General features: G+C 36.8%; 1 protein-coding gene across 1 annotated transcript; it reads right to left on the bottom strand.

Moving 5' to 3' along the window:
• Window positions 1-6,735: 6,735 nt before the first annotated feature.
• Window positions 6,736-10,208, bottom strand: LOC131307303 (amino acid permease 3). The gene is made up of 6 exons (XM_058333730.1): window positions 9,810-10,208; window positions 8,828-9,061; window positions 8,488-8,581; window positions 8,056-8,270; window positions 7,800-7,939; window positions 6,736-7,659 (listed from the first exon to the last, which is right to left on the bottom strand). The coding sequence occupies exons 1-6, from the start codon at window positions 9,928-9,930 to the stop codon at window positions 7,000-7,002; spliced, it is 1,464 nt and encodes a 487-aa protein (XP_058189713.1). The 5' UTR covers window positions 9,931-10,208; the 3' UTR covers window positions 6,736-6,999.
• Window positions 10,209-18,574: the final 8,366 nt, after the last annotated feature.

The following is an 18,574-nucleotide window of genomic DNA, read 5'->3' as shown; positions in this document are numbered from 1 at the left end:
TTTCCTGGGTTTGGATCTTTTCATTTATGGAGGTAATTCTGCATTGGGAATGGCATGGATTTTTGAAATTAAATGTGGTTTCTCATTATTTTACTATGAAATAATTCAATGTGGATTCTATTTACTGTAATTTTCTGTTAGCATAGTTCTCTATGTATTTACACCTTCAGCCATTATAGAACCTAATTTGCATTTTATTCCTCATACTTGTTGGCTACCATAGTCTGAGCCTTGGTCGCATAATTCTTCAAAATGGTATGCATTCTCAATCTCAATTTTCACACAATGCTTGCGATCTCAATTCTTGCTCTCGTGGATTGTAGTAGTTTCATATGTGATTCAAAGACGCTCATGCACCTGCCCGTGAATTATGTGACTTAGGTCTAAAACAACCAACCTCTCTCTCTCTCTCTCTCTCTCTCTCTCTCTCTCTCTCTCTCTCTCTCACACACACACACACACACATAATCTTAGATTTATTTACAATAACAATTTACAAATTTGAAGCGAGTTGTATTTGAAGAAAGGGTCTTCCACCCTTTTCTCTAATGCTCCATTACTCTCTACTCTCCTCTTTTCTTTTGAGATGTTTTTTTTTTTTTACAAGTTTTTTTTTTTTTGAGATGTTACTCTCTACTTATTAGACATTTCAAATCGTGTTTATGAGTTTCGAGGAATTTTGGAGGTTTTTCACTATCCCTTTATAGATTATTGCATAATTTCACCTCTTTTGGATGCTCTTTTTTTTGTGTGTGTGTGTGGATTTTCAGTAGAATTTTAGCTTTAACTGATATTTTCCAACTCACTTTGAATATTTACTTTTCCGAGACTAATATCCGTAAACCTATAGCCTTTGTTACGAAAGGTGTTAATTTTCATGTGCTCTATTTTACCATTTTGCACTATATTATCTGCAAAATTACAATAGTTTTCTTTCCATTGGTCAAAAGTTCATACGGAGTATATAAAAGAGTTTTGTTACAAATTCACATGAATGTGACAAGCAAAAGGAATACTACAAATAGCAAGAAAATCAATTACCAATTCAGAAAAGCCAAAAAAAATAAACAATGAGAAGTCCATTCCGCACGAGGAGTCAAGTGCTTCAAAGACCAGATAACATTTTTTTAAAAATCAATGAGAAGCCCGTTCCACACGAGGAGTCAAGTGCTTCAAAAACTGGATAATATTTTTATTTTCACTTTCTTTTTTCTTTTTTTTTTGAGAAACTTTCACTTTCTCGATCCTTTGAGATTTCTTCTATAATGCTCCATTACTGGTAAATAGTAAATAGCAATTATTACATACGCAAAAAAGAAAAAAAGGGAAGAAAATCCCCCTTTACCTTTCGGAATTGGGCCAATGATTTTCCATTAAAGCCCACCACCAAAACCCACTAAGCTCTTGATTTGTATATTTTATATCATGTTGATGGTGTAATAGTTTGGGTTCCTAATGATAGGAGAATAAATTTAACACTTGTTAACACGAAAGTTTATTCCGTAAATCCGATGATTACCAGTACCGGTAGCGGCGCCACCACTTATCCTACCACCACCACTATCTATTGGATATGCTCGACTGGTAAATTCCTTTAATTTTGTGACATGTGTTTCATGTGTACTTGGGGAAAAGAATTCATATGTAAATGTCAAGTAGGAAGATAGGTTTTTTAAAAAAATAATTCAACTATTCGGGTCAGCTCACATGCATCTGAATTAATACTCGGCATCCAATCTCATTGCTCACTTGTGGGAAACCAAATTAAAATCGGAGCAAAGCTCCATATGGACTGGCTTTAAAGGAGTTGATAGTGCTCGGGAGGCTTCGAATTGGAGACTTTAAGAAAGAACAAGTTCTTAAATCTCAGGTCTTGACCATCACGCCAACCCATTCGGATTAAGTACGTAGGAAGATATGTTTCGTGGCATGTGGGTAATGTGTTCTTGGGAAAAGAATTCATATCAATTGGAAACTTTTTTTATGCTGATTGTGTGCTTTTCGTACGAAAGAATTCATATCAAATATCAACTAGATACGAAGATATAGGATAAAAATAAGTCCACCAGTTGTTATATCAGCTTTAAAATGAATAACGTGCTAGATTTTTTTGGGATAAAATTTGTGTTAATCGACAAGTCAAAACTGCTACAAAAAGGCAAAATCATGTTTGATACTAAATTTGACGGTATATTTGGCTTTGTCAAAATATATCGTACTTCCCAACTCAACTGATCTGTATCAAAAAATGAAATGAACATAATACGATGATTTTAGATTCGGGATTGTGCAAAAATGAAGCCAATCCGGTACAACAACATTGCTATTTGTTAGCTTTTCGTTGATGCATTGAGCGATTATTTTGACACCAATGGGTGAACGTGCTCTAATGTGTTTCTGGGAAAAAGAATGGACACTTTTGTGCTGATTTTGTGTTTTTTTTATTTTTTTTGGTTACTTTTCAGATTTGGACCTGCCGATTGACTGATAATATTCGGCTTCAATTAGTGACAAGTGATAACTATGAAATCCTCTTTTTGTTTGCCGTTAATCATCAGACATGTAAAATATCTCTAAGATCTTCTTCACCTTTGTAAAAGTATATTGTGCTTTTGTCAGACGGGGTAGATATTATATCATTTAAAAATCCATAAAGTGTGTATCACACAAATTATTTATAAATTTATTATGCGTTAGAGCATCCGCTAGCTAGCCTCCTCCCTCTTTAAACTAAACTAACAAGTGAAAACCTCCAAAAACACTCAAAAAAGCCCCAACATCAGACTCAACAAATCCATTACCAAATTACAAAATTGCTACGGTTACTCGGCCGAAGAAACGAGTAATTATTCACTCATTTTCTAATAAACCCCAATATCTTATTGAGGGAGATGGTAGAGCTCTTTTTGTGAATATTTTATTGAAAAGAAAATGAGAGTAAAGAGTCTGATTTCTGTATAATTATGTGAAAGTCACTAGCTAAGGTAAAAAACTAAGTTTTGAAGATTAATTTGGTTCAAAATTTGCTGAGCCTGGTGCGGATGCTCTTAGTTGCGATCTCTGCTTGTCAATAAGAGTGCTGATCTACGACTGACCTCAACGCGTCATGGAGGAGCGTATGGGTGTGGCATTTGTATCATCCTATGCAGGGCCAGCCCTCGGCTAAGGCCCTAGAGGCTGTCGACTGACGTCCCAAAAAAAGAAAAGAAAAGGAATGGAGCTCTAAATTATTTTTAAGTATTCAATACACTTAAAATCACATTCTGAACACATTGAGCCGTTCGGATCATCGAAATTCAATTGGAAAAGGGAGGTCCGTATTTTATTAAAATAAGATGGTCCTTACGGGAGACAGATATATATATATATATATATCGGGGCGGTTCCGGGGACACCCAAAAAAACACCTAAAAAAACCCCTCATAGTTCCCGATCAAATTTTGATGATCTGAGCCGCTCAATGTGATCAAAACGTGATTTTAAGGGTACTCGTGAGAAATCAGCAAAAAAAATAACCGGGAAGGACTTGATCCGAACAGTTTCGAACAGTTTTTTATTAAACGGTTCAAATAAAAACAGCTCAAATCAAACCTTTCCAGGTCATTTTTTTTGCTAATTTCTTGCGGGCACCCTTAAAATCACATTCTGCACACATTGAACGGTTCGGATCATACAAATTTGATCGGAAACTATGAGATTGAGATTATGGGTGTTTTTTTAGGTGTTTTTTTAGGGTGTCCATTGAACCGTTCCGTATATATATATATATATATATATATATATATATATATATATATATATATATATATACGGGGCGGTTCCGGGGATACCCAAAAAAATACCTAAAAAACATCTCATAGTTTCCGATCAAATTTTGATAATCCGAGCCGCTCAATGTGATCAGAACGTGATTTTAAGGGTACTTGTGAGAAATCAGCAAAAAAAATGATCGGGAATGGCTTGATCCGAATAGTTTCGAACAGTTTTTTATTGAACGGTTCAAATAAAAACTACTCAAATCAAGCCTTTCCCGATCATTTTTTTTGTTAATTTCTCTCGGGCACCCTTAAAATCACATTCTGCACACATTGAACGGTTCGGATCATAAAAATTTGATCAGGAACTATGAGTTTGAGATTTGGGGTGTTTTTTTGGGTGTCCCTTAAACCGTCCCGATATATATATATATATAAGTCCGTATTTTTGGCCCATTTTAAAACCGGAACAACCCAATTTAACTTGTGACAAAAATACTTCGTTCAGACGGATACCGACGTCTCTAATTTTGCATGGATGGCAAACTCTTTGATGCTATAAATTGAAATGGTTTGAATCTTCAAATAAATTTATGGTATGTAGATCTTATTTTGGCATCACATAAAAAATCACGCTGAGGAATTATACTGGATCTTGATTCTTAAATTTCCTCACTTTCCTCTCTCACAAATAACTTTTTTTGTTTCCCTAACATCATCTCTCCTCCATCCATTCGCAATGGAAGGTGTGGCTATTGGTAAAAGTGAAAGCATCATAGACCAAAGCGACTGCTGTACTCTTGTTTCCCAGTGGCCCAGCACTACATTATTTGTATCTATAGTTCTCAAACAATCCCAACCGTTCAAAATACTCTGTGATTATACTTGAATTTTTGATAAGCAGTCGTTCCGTTAATGTTCTTACTTTTTAAGTACTTATTTTTTGTTTTATTAGACAGATCATTCTCTTATAATACATCACATTTAATTCAAAACATAGGTCGCCGATCAAAAAAAAAAATTCAAAACATAGGTACTTATTTTTCAATAAGTACTTATTTCGCCTTATGCTTACTCCAACAAGTTAGGTCTATACTTGTTCTTTTCTTTCCCCATAGTGATGTTAAAAAGAGACCACATTTGATGGTGCCAAGGAAAAAACACAAGGAATCAAAATAGTATAGTTCAAAACACTTACCTTGCCATTCATTGATTCCAGCAGCTAGATCCTAGTTTAGGTCACTGTCTAGTACTTGCTGTTTTCTAGTCAATCGTACTTGGGTGTGATCCCAACTCCCCAAAATCAGAATCAAGGGGATTTTTTTGCCTTTGAATTCACAAATATCTCTGGTGTGAGATTTGAAGTGCAAAGATGTGCGGACCATAGTATCTTAACGGTAAACGATATCGTGTGTGTAAAGATCTTGATTCGTGTTGTTATGTATCCATCTAGAGGCAGACAGAGGTGTGATTGACGGGTCTGGCTGCGGTCTCCAAGTCAAGTCTTTGCCCTCTTTATTTGTGTAAATTTCGACGTGTGTTTAGAAAAATAGTACTGACACCTACAAATTCTTAAAAATCTTATCTTCACATTTCAAACTCCTAACAAAATTTGTATGGTACTTCCTTCATGCAAATCCTGCTCTCCGGGGAACTTGGAATCTAAATGACATCTCTTGACATGAACATTGTACTTGTACATGTACATGATCAATCACTAGTACCTTCACAATTCATACAAAAAATTTATTTTGTTGAACAACAATTTGTTTTTTTTTATTAATCTTTGAAATTGCTACAAAGACTATTTGACAAAAAATTTATGAAACCCACTCTACAAAAATCTTGTGTTTAGCCACTGCGTGTATTTGTCTATGCATTCAAAGTTTTATCTGAGAATTGAGGATATATAACTAGGAACTTGGAATCTAAATGCCATCGATCCTTCTTTTTTCTTGTAAAATTGTAAATTTCATTCATAATGTTGAACTAAAACCACCTACACCAAGCCGCGAACATTTCAGATTAACATAGCACATACTGCAAAGCTAGAGGAGGTAGAGACTCTTAGAAATGGGTAGCCCAAACCATTGAAAAATGAACACAAATGAAATCCATAAAGTCCAGAAAGAACACGACCCAGTAGGGAAGCAAAAGCTTTGTAAAGGAAAGAAACACAGCACAAAGCGAGGGGACGAATAAAACCATCTAGCGCTGCCTCGATAAAACCATCTTTGCCATCTAGCGCTGCCTCGATAGATTTGTCGCTTTGCTGTCTAAACACACTCCAAAGACACTGCACAAATGTCGTCGTTGCAGTGGGCGGTAGACGTCAGATTTGACACTAATGGCATCAATGAGAAAGAGGTAAGTGGGATGAGGAGGGGGGAGGGCCGGAGGAGACGCAGCCGCCTCCACTTGCAAAAATCATTCTTTTTTTTTTCTTTTCAAGGAAATTCATCACATATGTAGTATAAATATGCAAAATGACCACATACAATGATTATCCCATATTTCTTCAATGCCACATACAACGTTTAACATTACAACAATCCACTTTACTGATGAAAACAGCCCTGGAGAGAGAGAGTGACTGTGATCTGAGTGGGAATGGATACATGGTAAAAGTACTACTCCCTTCGTCCCATTTTGTTTGTCTACTTTTTGACTTTTTAGTGTTTCAAATTGTTTGTTTAGTTTGACAAATCAAATGAATTTTTTTATGAAATTCCTAATTTGCCCTTGCTTTTTGAATTGATGTGGCAAGTTCAATTTCATTTGGAGGACATTCTTTAGATAATTCAAGTTCAAAAAAGGGTAATAATTATGCTCCTTTAAAAAGTTTGGATTTTCTAGAATGGACAAACAAATCGGAACAGATGAAGTATTGATTAGTATTAAGAACAACTCCACGTGTCCTTTAATTTTCTAAAGGATATTTTCAATCTGCATCTAGAAACAGAGAGAGAAGGATCACACATTTGGGAATTGAAATTGGACATTCATATTTGAATTTCAGATACATACATTAATTGGACCAGCCTTTTTTTTTTTTCCTTTTTTTGTGCTACAATTAAAAGCCAAACTGTAAAGTAACAACAGTGACACCCTCTGATCCTTTCCTTTATGCTTGTTATGAACACGAACAAGAATTGAAATCCCATTTTTTGTTCAATTCCTTTCTTGCTCTAGGAATCTCTCTCTCTCTGCTACCGACGGAATCAAAGCTATGTTTGAAATCTTCTCAATAACTGGATTTGAAAGGCTTATAAGACTTGAGATCTTCAACAAGTCCGGCAAAGGATCCAGTCGCGGCAGCGATGGAAATAACAAGACAAGCAGCACTAAGGATTTGTAGAGAAATCCACCTAGTGCTCCACTTTGGTATTTTCTTCTGCGCAATGTACATTTCCACCGGGAAATATACAGTCAACGGCCAAAACCCGAAAGCTCCAAGGATTCCCACCACACCATTGAAAAACGGCATGAGCATCGATATCACAGTGGTTAGGATCACGAAAAGGGTCCTCCAAACCAACCGGAAGAGGTTGAGGCGGAAGTGGCTGAACCCGGGGATCGGAGTCGGGATCCTGTACTCCTTTTTAATGAACTCGCTGTCTGGGAACCACTCCGCGGCTGTCTTTTCGACAAAGGCGAAGAGGGGCTGGCAGTAGACTTGGTACGCGCCGACGAGGTGGACTACGATGGCCACGTTGGCGATGTCGAGGACCCAGAAAGGGTTGTAGAAACCGAATCCGGTGAGGAGGTTCCCCGGGGCGAGGTCCCCGAAGGCGGCGTAGCCGAAGCAGCCACAGAGCATGTAGAAAAGAGTTGTCACGGAGACACTTATCAGGGTAGCCTTCTTCATTGTTTTGGACTCTGAAGGTGGGGACTTGAGTGTGTCCTGTTTTTACATATCCAACACAAACAACATTAGTGTGGCCTTCTTGGCTTCTTTATTGTTTTCTCACACAATAAAGTAGAGATTTCGAAAAAATTGAAATAACAATAATTATAAGTTTAGGAAAAATTAAGGAAATATACCTGGATTTCAACTAGGATGAGAGAGTAAGAATAGGCAAAAGCAATGTCTCCCAATGCTTGAAAGCTCCTCCATACTTTTTGAGTCTCAGTCACAGTGCCAATGCTTATTCCAGTGAGACTTCCCTTGAACTTCCCACTCCCTGATTTTACAAAAAAGTTAAATAAATTAATACCCAAGTTTAAGTATCAGTAGATCTTTAAAATAAATGGGGACGAAAATCACAAAATAAGGTTTTGGGAAGGTAGGTGTATGTACCGGCAACTTTGGCGATTCCGAGGCCGAGACCGATGGAAGAGTAAGTGAAGGACATGACCGCGGCGACAATCGAGAGCCATGAGATCTGATCGAAGTCCGGTATCTGAGAGAAGAGGATCTCTGCTGCACCAAACGCGAGCATGTACGGAGTGCTTGATATTTTGCATGGGTCTTTCCCTCCACTGGCATGGAAGCAATTAGACCTCTTGACTGCCCTGTTATTATCAAAATCAATTGAACCCATTAGCAATCGATAAAAATCAAATCTCCCAGTTCGCAAATCGTGTTTTACGAAAGATGGGTTGTTTACAAAAACTTTTTTTTTTGTCGAAAACTGTTCGCTTTCTTTCCTCGGAAAACAAAGCGAACAACTGAAACGAAAACGATACCGAACCCAACGTATAGTTTCTAAATTTGGAAAATCATACTCACATCATGCTTATGGAAGAGGCAATAGTGTAGCCAATGGCAACTCCAAAAAGGTTGAGGTACTGAATCCACCCGCAGATCTTAACTTTCATACCACCTGAGAAAATCCAGAAACACAAAGCAGATGATGATTAGGCTGAGTTTGATCTCTCTTAATTTTTTCTAAAGAAAAAAGTGGATAATATAATGTATTGCTTAATGTTTAGCTTCTTTTGTCTCGACGAGAATAATCAGAAAAATATAGTTATACAGACCGGGAGTAGGAAAAGTTTCAAATACGATAGACTCTGAAAGCACTCAGCCAATTCGAATCAACTTCTGAAAGGAGGAAGAGGAGATTTACCGAGATTGGATTGGACAGCGTCCATGTAAGTATAGTTCCTTTTTCCGGTGGTGGAGTCGCCGGAGCGGTAGCAGGCTGCTAGGAGGGTGGAGGTGTAATAAGTGACAAAGGAGAACAAGAAGAGGACGGTCGGACCGGCGATCCATCCAAGCTGGGCTGTGGCCCAAGCCAAGGACAGCACTCCAGACCCAATCACAGCTGTTATTATGTGAGCACTTGCTGTCCATACAGTCCCTGTAGGAAGAAAAAACACAACCAAAACCAAAACTCTGTTAACTACTACCAAACTCAAGGGGGAAAGAGGAAGTTGCAGTTCCTAGTATCGAGGCTTGAATTCAGACAAGCCAAAGTTTCATGTTCTTCGTATTGGAGACATAAACTTTGCTAGTCTTGCGTCAAATTTTCTTTTAAAATTAACTATTTGTCTTGACAAGAGGAGGAGCTAAAAAAGTAAAAGATACGACGAAAAAGTTATAAAAAATTAAACAGATTGGTAGGTTACCATCGTCGTTTTTGAACCACCTTCAAATTTGACATTTCATTTTTCTCGTCGTAACGAATGAATAAACTAAAAGAGTTTTTCACAAATGCTAGTAAAAGTTCAGAGTAAGAACAGTAGTTGGCCAGTATTATAATTTTATATCCCTTTGGTATTCCTTATTTAACCATTTATCAGAAACCTCCAAGAAAGAATAGGTAAAAGCACGTCATTTCAAAAGTTGGCGGGGTCAATTGATTGCCCCAACCTGCCACTACCTAACTTAAAAAATTATTGAGCATTTCCGTAATAGTATAATTTCTCCTCGGTGAAAAAAGAAACTGTGAAACAATTTGGCATTATGCCAGTATAAATGAAAGCGCCTCATAGAATAATGTTAGAAACGCAACTTGAGAGTTGAGAACACAACAGTAAGACACAATCTTGTCCCGACAATTGTATTCTGAAATTGTGTTTCGAGACTTTTTGAGGGAAATTAATTACCGGTCCTCTTGAGGCGGCCGTCGTCGTCGAAGCACTTCGAGCCCGCCGGAGCCACGTCGGCAGAGACGTCGAAGACTTGGTGGTGGTGGTGGTGGTTCTTCACGGCAGCGTTGTCACCCATCTTCTTTTTGTCAGAATCAAAACAAAACCCAGGTCAGATTTTAAAGCTTCTTGTTTGTAATTGTCAAAACGAAAGGATAAAATTTTGCTCTGTTTCTCTTATTGAATGAGAAGAGTGGGTCTCTGACACAATGGATTTTTCTTGACACACTTTTCAGGGTGTTTGCGAAAACCCAAATGGGATATTCAAGTCTCTTGCAGTGTGGGCAATGGTTCTAGAGAGAGAGAGGATTGAAGAGGGTATGGGGGTATACACTACAGTTTAAGAGGAGATGATACACTATGGGGGATGGGCTGGAGGGGTATATATAGGCTGTTTGGTTGGAACTTGGAAGGAAATCCGAGGGAAAACAGGAGTACTACTGAGTGCGGCCACGTGAGAAAATAAGAAATGGGACCCCAAAAAAATACCACTCCGTAACAGTAGAGACGCGTATTTATGTCAAAATAATACTCAGTAATAACCATTTTCAATTGCCACAGACCACTCCACTCAGTAGGCACACGTATTGGGCTTGGCTTAAAGGAAAAAAAAGGAGTACTGCTATGAGTACCGTAGGAAAACCGTACCCAAGGCCGGGTCGAGTCGTCTCCGGTCACATCTCAATCACTCTACACACATCGCGTTGATTTCCGCGTTAGACCTCTCAGTTTTTTTTTATAGAATTTTTGGACGACTCGGATTGGCCGTCCGGTAGCCAGAGACGGCCCTCCGCGGCTGTCGGTACGGTTCCCCTACGGAACCTATATCATTTTTGGAAAAAAAATGTCTTTAAAATCTCTCACTAGATCCCCACAATTTTTTTTATTTCCTCACTTTTCTTACCTATTGGTACCTAAAAAATTGGCAAAGAAGAGAAAAGGTCAACGCAACTCAGCTTTGTCGAGCTCAAGTTTGGCATGAGCCTTAACGAACCGAGCCATTAATGAGTCGAGTTTAGTCATTAATTAAACGAGCCTCTTTAATCGAGCCGAGCCTCCTTTAAAGAGCCAGATTTTTTTCGAACGAGTCGAGCCCCACTTGTCTCGTTCACTAAACAAGCCAAAAACTCAAATTCGCAGCCATAACACTGTACACTTTTTTGATGGATATTTTTGAGTGCTGCTATTGGTACATACAATATGTACATACAATGTACATATAGATTTTGTAGGGCCCAATTTGGATCCCACAAAGATGATCCGAACCGCTCATTATTTTTAAAACATCTTTTTATGGAGCCCTGTAAAAAATCAGTTCAACCCGATATCAGTAAGGATTTTTTCTGAATTTGTTGGGGCAAAACTAAGCAATTAAGTAGTTTCACCTCCACAAATTTAAAAAAAATCATTACTGATATCGAGTTGTGCTGATTTTTTACAGGGCTCCATAAAAAAATGTTTGAAAAATAATGGGTGGTTTGAATCATCTTTGTGGGACCCAAGATAGGCCCCACAAAATTAATATGTACATAATATGTACATTTCATATGTACGTACCCCTAGCATTTTTGGATATTTTTAGAGCACTTTTCTCTTTTCAGTACCTGCATTTCTGGTTTTCACAACATAAAGAAATCTTAAATAAAAGAGCATAATGGGTTCTCCCCAAAAACGGTAAAAAGAGATTACTAATTTAGTAGTATTTCCCAAGATTTTATTCTCTGCTTGAAAAGTTTTCATATTTCTTCAAGTACTCTTCCTTTTTCTTGGAAAAGAGTTTGTTTAATGTAATCACACAATAATTACATGTTTGGTGCGAGTCTTAAAAAGTGAAATTTTTACTTTTTGACTAAATCACTTCAAAAATCCACTACGTGAAGCAAGAAAAAATAACCACTTCCTCTTCTTATGCTAGCTTTTTAACTGTTTTTTTCCAACTGTTTTACCTTTGCCCTATAAAAGAAGAAGAAAGTAGTCTTTTAAAACCGAGCCGAATACGCGCCGTTCCACATTTTAAGCTTCCAATGTTATGAAAGCTAATAAGCTCGGGTTTTACTAGGGCTGCAAATGAACCGAGCAGTTTACAAGCTCGGCTTGTTAGGTAAACGAGCCGAGCTCGAGCTCGAGTTTTCATCTCGTTTACTAAACGAGTCGAGCTCCATTATAAAGGCTTGTTTAGTAAATGATTAAGCTCGACTTGTTAAGACTCGAGTCGAGCTCGAACTCAAGTTTTTTACTCGTTTAATAAATGAACCAAGCTCAAGCTCGACAAAGCTCGACTCGTTTGCAGCCCTAGGTTTTACAGTTTCACCCTAACTAAACCTCCCAACAAAAATAAAAATCCAGCGCCATAACATGCCATTTAGAAATACTTAATTAATTATCTCATAAAACACATTTCCCTTGTCAATATGGACACTTGTGAAAAGTACACAAAACATGCTTCTATAAGTGAATACTTCCAAATTACTAATATGAGTACCCTAATCACATTGGAAGAAAATGCTTTTAGGGTTCCTTACCTTCATTTCCACCCTTTTGTCTTCCTTGGAGGGCCTCTCCCCTATTCCAATGACCCAAAAACCCACTGATCACTCTCTAAGTGGCAGTGGGTATTAGTGGGTGAAAGTCACTTAGTTGTGTTATGTTCCCTAATTGCTCTCAGCCCCATGGATTTATATAGAAGAAAACAATGCAAACTAGAATTAGTATTTTAATCTTCTCTTTAAAGGACAACCTCTGAATCAGGAAGCTTTTTCTCATGTGTGCTTTGTTTCTCCTCCACCCTTGTTGAAGGAGAATTAGATTCCTCTCTTTAGTCATCACTAACAAAATATACTAAACTAATTAAAAGTTCATAATTAATTATTATTGTATGAGCAAGTGAGAACCTCTACGACTCGAAAGAGTTAGATCTGATGGTCGAGGCCTAAGACATACGAACTTGCTTTATCGTTGGTCACAAGTTCAAAACCTCTTATATAGATTCTATCAACTCCGATAGGGCTAGTTCATATGAACTTTGCCATGGCTTTAATGATCAGGTTTTCTCTCCAGTCTACAGTGAGATTGGTCTTTCAGAAAGTCATGAATTATAGTCGAGCATTAAGAATTAGTGCGTAAGTTGATCATGATACCCTGAGATAATATTAAATTTTTTTGAAAACCTATCAATTATCAGTCAAATATGTTTTCAAATGTACGTGGTCTTGGAATAATCCAAAGATGGTCCAAGCGCCTACCTAGCCTCCTTTAATTCATGGGTATAAGCACAAACCATTTCCATGCATTCAGAGATGGACAATGAGAGGTATCCTATTCTCTTGATCTTTTGTTCCCAATGACTGAGGAAAGAGAGGCTATTACGTAAAGACACATATATATAATTCTTTTGTAGAAAAAAGCATATTAATCCGAACCTACAATTTGTTTTCTCCCTCTGATTTGGATACTGTCTCCCAAAATTAAATAAATATTAAGAAATTGAGACACCAGTCCACAAGCCTTTCATGTTTTTTTTTTTTTTTTTTGAAAATGATAGGATAACGATTTTATAAGAAAGTAAGAAAACATCAAATAGGACATCCGTCCCTCTTGAGGGGATCAAACAGAAGCCACGACGGAGGGATATGTTCCCAAATACAAGAACGACACCCTCGATCTCATAGCTCTCTGGGCCAAGTAATGAGCTACTCCATTGCCACCATGCCTGACAAAACAAACTTCAAACCCCACAAATCCAGACCGAGACCGCTTGATATCAAGCCTTTCATGTTTCAATGGTGCTAATAATTTATAGTACTAATTTAGAGGATGAGCAGTAGACTTGTACTTAAAATGCTCAATGTTCTTTTTGAGTCCGATGCGCGAGTTACTGTAGCAATCACAAAATGCCGAGTCTAATGTTGATGAGTCTATTGGGTCTGCATTTCAGGGGTTTAGGCAGCTAGCCATTATAGTTAAAATTCAGGTTTGCTTGCGTTGTTTGAGATGCTCTAAAGGTAAACCATAAATAGGTGTCCTTTCCTCGGCCAAACAGAGTATAATTAGTCGTCTTCTCATTACCAAAATTCTACCTTCAGCCAAAAAAAGGAAAGAAAGTTACTTACAGAGTATTTGGCAAACGAGAGGAACCCTTTAACCAACTTGTGCTTTGCAGCCATTTTTTGTATATAGTTTTAGGGGTTACGTACTTCGTCAGGCCGTCCCGCCCGTATCCCAATCGATTGGGGGATTACATAATTAGTGTGCGAACATTGATTTGGTCGATATATGAATTGGCGAATATATATTAAAATCCGCAAATAGTAAGTCAGACCTTTCCGCCCGTACCCCAATTGATTGGGGATATATTACCTGATTATTGTTATTTTTTTTGTTGTTGTTGTTGTGTTCGATCATTGGTTTCGTCCATATACGAGAATTGGCTAATGTATATAAAAATCTGCAAATAGTAAGTCTATTAATGGAAGTTAATGCCAACACTTCAAGTAATTAGTTCATGTTATTAAGTGGGATTATAATTCATCATCTCCACACACGTGGCAGAATCATTAAAAGACACGCGTACGGCTGCCTTTTTCTGGTTACACGTGGTTTCATTATTACTATTACTATTAAGATAAGTATAATGTATAATTAATCCTTTTCAGAGTAGGACCATGCACTTTATGCCTAAAGGTTAAATTTATTTTCCTATGATTTTTTTTTCCGCAGAAAGATGTAAATGTGACAAGTAGTTGGGGTTTTAATGGAATTAATATTCCGAATTAAGAACAAGTTAATTATACCAGGGCCAATTAGGGTTCCAAAAGAACAATCACCGTTGGTAGTGTGGGTTTTTGAGCCTATGGCTACCTCACTTGGTGGTATATTCAGTTTTGAAAAGATGGTGATCGATTAGGAAGTAGGAGATATTATGATTCCGTGCTCATCCTGAGCATTTCTCCACTCTCTCGATCGCAGTCTAGATGTGTATGGCGGAATTAAAATTTTGAGTTAGGGGGACTAAAATCTTACTTAATAGAACATGAAAAATAATATTTATTACCATTGTATCTCAAATATTTGCGGATAATTAAGATATGCATTTGAGTCATAAGAGAAAATGTAGAAATTTATTTATTTATAATGGAAATTTATGCAGTGGAATAACAATTACCAGTAAAGATGTTTTGTCAATACGGACACAAGCAACCTAATAAAAAAGGTTACTTAAGGGTTTCTGAAATGGAGTATTTTTAGAGGTTTTTTTAAAGGTTCTCGGAACCGTCCCGTATATATATATATATATATATATATATATATATAAACTAATGAAGAAGGTAAGGAACAAAGTTACATTTTTAGTGAAGTAGAGAGACCAAAAAAAAAAAAATCAAATTTGTAGGAGTTTGGGGGGGGGGGGGGGGGTGTTTCAATATTGAAAAAGCAGTAATGCTACACGCACAGCAACTGTGCACAGATTTTGTGCACAGATTTTTTGTGGGGCCCACTACAGGTCCCACCCAAATAATTCGAGCCGTTCATTAAATGTAAAACATTTTTTTAAGGGCCCTCGCAAAAAATCAGCTCAATCCGATACTCATAGATGCCTGATTCAATCATTTAACTTTTCATTCGAATCTCAGGATAATGAAAAGTTAAATGATTGAATCAAACACTTATAGATATCGGATTGAGCTGATTTTTGGTGGGGGGCTTTGAAAAAATGTTTTACATTTAATGAACGGCTCGGATTATTTGTGTGGGACCCGTAATGGGCCCCACAAAAAATCTGTGCACAAAATCTGTGCACAGTTGCTGTGCGTGTAGCATTGTTGTTGAAAAAGTCTGTGGAGTCAAGTTGGCCTAGTTTTTTTTTTTTTTGAACGGCAAAAAAAAAATTTCAATAATTCTTGAGTGTGTGGGATTCAAAACACTTGAAGGTGGGGCACACATGCTGTTTTGACGGGTGAAACAGTGCTCCAAAAGCCTGGAATAATTTTTCTAAGAAGTAGAGGCCAAGTCTACCATTTTCATTAACCTTTGAAAGGGAAAACAAAAATTAAATTGATCACGGGCACACCGGTAAAACGCCACCCGAGAACCTCACCCAAGAGAAGGCAGATGCAAGATCAATACTATAATATGACTTTATGACAATTATTTTCTCAATCATAAAACTGGGATACGTATTGATCAATACTATAATATGACTTTATAGCAGACACAATAAATCTTAGGTTAATTTGAAGAAGGCCTCCTCGATAAGTATATATAGTACTTGCACTTACCTTGATCATTAGATACAAAATAAATAATAATAACTATGCCCATCTCCAACCTCGTCTTTAAATTTGGAGATGTCAATTACTTATTAAACACTTTTATGTGACAATTTGACATCTTCATATTTAACTTCCGTAGATCCGTCGCTGGGTGGAAAACAAAATTAGCTATTCAAATAGCACAATGGCATTTCATGTGCTAAATTTGGCACGATAATTGGCAGAGTACTAGTATTTTATCCTAAAACATTAATTAATAAATCCTATATTTTTTAAACCTTGAATGAAAGTTTGACATTCTCAAATTTGACATCCAATAAACTCCCTTCCTCCAATTAAAGTGTCAAATTTGTATTGTTTCACATTATTTTTTTAACTTCCATATGTTTTGACCTCCTGTTTTTTAATAAGTTTGCAACAATAACAATAATGGGTATCTTTATTACATTAGCTATTTTAATCTAGAATAATATTTGGCTCTGCTAAATTTGCCAGATTTCCCCTTAATTATATCAAATTCCAGAAATGAGTTGGCATTTCATTTCATAACCTTTTATTGGAGCACCAAAAACGACCATTTTATGCCCGTTGAGACTGTCAACTTGGATATCTGATCAATTAGTTTCGGACTATTGTAGGTGCTCTAAGACATATCCTACCTACTATATATATATATATATAGTTGCATATGGGAATTCAGGGATGCTGCAAAGTAGCTCCCTGTACAGAGAGAGCTGCTTTGTTGTATCCTTGGATCCTGCATATGGTGCTCTCCTCTAGGTAATAGGATTAGCTATCATCCGCTAAAATTTTCAGGATAAAAAAAAAAAATAGACGACGATCCTCCAAAGCAGAGGATGGAACTTTAACCCATCACATGGAAATTATTTTAACATGTATAGTTTTTTTTATTTATGAAATTGGTATCCTTCAAAATATATGCACATATCTTTAAAGTAAGATGCCTACTAAATATTTATAATTAAATGTTCAGAAAATTTTAACTTGATGGAAAATCGATGATTGTTTGAGTTTAACAAAGAGTTTTATATTCCAAAATAAATAAATAAATACAATATTAGAACTAGAGCATTGAGATAGAGTAAATACTAATATATTTCAAAATTACCATTTTTGTAAAACATTTTAGGTTGATACTACATAATTTTATAGAGTATTGGAAAACATTTTAGGTTGATACTACATAATTTTATAGAGTATTGGATGAAAAATGTAATTTTTTTTTTGAAATAGGAAAAATATTGTCATTAATAAACTCGATAATGGGTACATCGAGGCCCTGAGAGTGATGGGGGAGAGAAGAGAAAAGCAAAAATGGAGGCCACCACAGTGCTTCAAGAGGTAGATTGAGAGAGATAAGAGAAAAACTTCCAATGAGAAGATGAGAAAAAAGATAAAAGAAAGAAATTACATCCAAAAAGAAGAAACTAGAAAGCAATTAAGCTCCAGTCCAAGATAGGTTGCCCTAATGAATAGTATATCTTTATGTCACAGTCCTCCTTTGGGCTGGAGTAGGACGGTATAGAAAAATATCCAAAAAGCAAGGACAGGTACAAAAAAACCTTTTTATTCTTTTGTAAGGATTTGGGTGTTGAAAGAATCTCAAAAAGCAAATTCTTAAGCACAGCTGAAATATTTGACTAGTTATATTTCGAACTACCAAAAAGAAAAAAAAAAGAAATATTTGACTAGCTCTTGGTTTCGGACATGCTGCCGAGCAGGTGCAGAGTAGCCGATCCGGCTGTTTATCTCAGCACGAATGGCTCAAATCGAATTTGAGCGCATACAAATTTGAACCATCCATTACTTGGTTAAGATCCGAACTGTCCCGTTCCCTTGGTTTCGCCGATCCCTCCCTATCTCATGCTTTATAATGGGAAATGAATTGTACTTACTCTCTTGCTCAGCAAGTGCATGCAACCCACTTGCAAACTTGAGCTATTGTTTTGTCCTTTTCCCTATTACTTTTGATTGTGAGGTAAAACTATTCAAACTCGGCCAAGCGCTTTAGAGTTGAGAAGAAAAAACGACTTTTCATGGATTATCATATTGCTTTTTGATATCTCAATCAGGGGTATGCTTGAGCCGGGCTGGGCAGGGCGAGGGTGTATTTTTCAACCAACTCGTATTTGGCGGGTTAATAATTTTTTAACCCGTGCGCTGCCAACCACCGACCTCTAAAACCATCGGATTAGTTGATTTTTTTAGCAGCATAAACTCAGCGGTTCGGATGAGTTGGAAAAAACTTCACTATTTGAGTCTTTTTAGAAAATTGTTTAATATTAGCTCATCAAAAATCAAACTATTGGTTACGGTTTCCCTAATGAAAAGTCTGAAGAATGGAATTTGGTGGGGACCATGGTGTTATTAGGGTACGTCTGGATTTTTCTTTATAAATAGGGACGGTTAATAAAGTACTCCTATATACTCCGT

The sequence above is a fragment of the Rhododendron vialii genome, chromosome 11a, assembly GCF_030253575.1.
Source record: "Rhododendron vialii isolate Sample 1 chromosome 11a, ASM3025357v1".
Taxonomy (NCBI): domain Eukaryota; kingdom Viridiplantae; phylum Streptophyta; class Magnoliopsida; order Ericales; family Ericaceae; genus Rhododendron; species Rhododendron vialii.
The sequence above is the reverse complement of the archived record's forward strand: the minus strand, read 5'-3'. Positions and strand labels throughout refer to the sequence as shown.

Excerpts from the sequence above, each read along its gene's own strand:
- LOC131307303 (XM_058333730.1), bottom strand. The coding sequence starts at position 9,930 with ATGGGTGACAACGCTGCCGTGAAGAACCACCACCACCACCACCAAGTC. Across the intron at positions 9,062-9,809 it reads CGGCCGCCTCAAGAGGACCG|GGACTGTATGGACAGCAAGT; the intron begins GTAATTAATTTC and ends TTCTTCCTACAG. Across the intron at positions 8,582-8,827 it reads CGCTGTCCAATCCAATCTCG|GTGGTATGAAAGTTAAGATC; the intron begins GTAAATCTCCTC and ends GGATTTTCTCAG.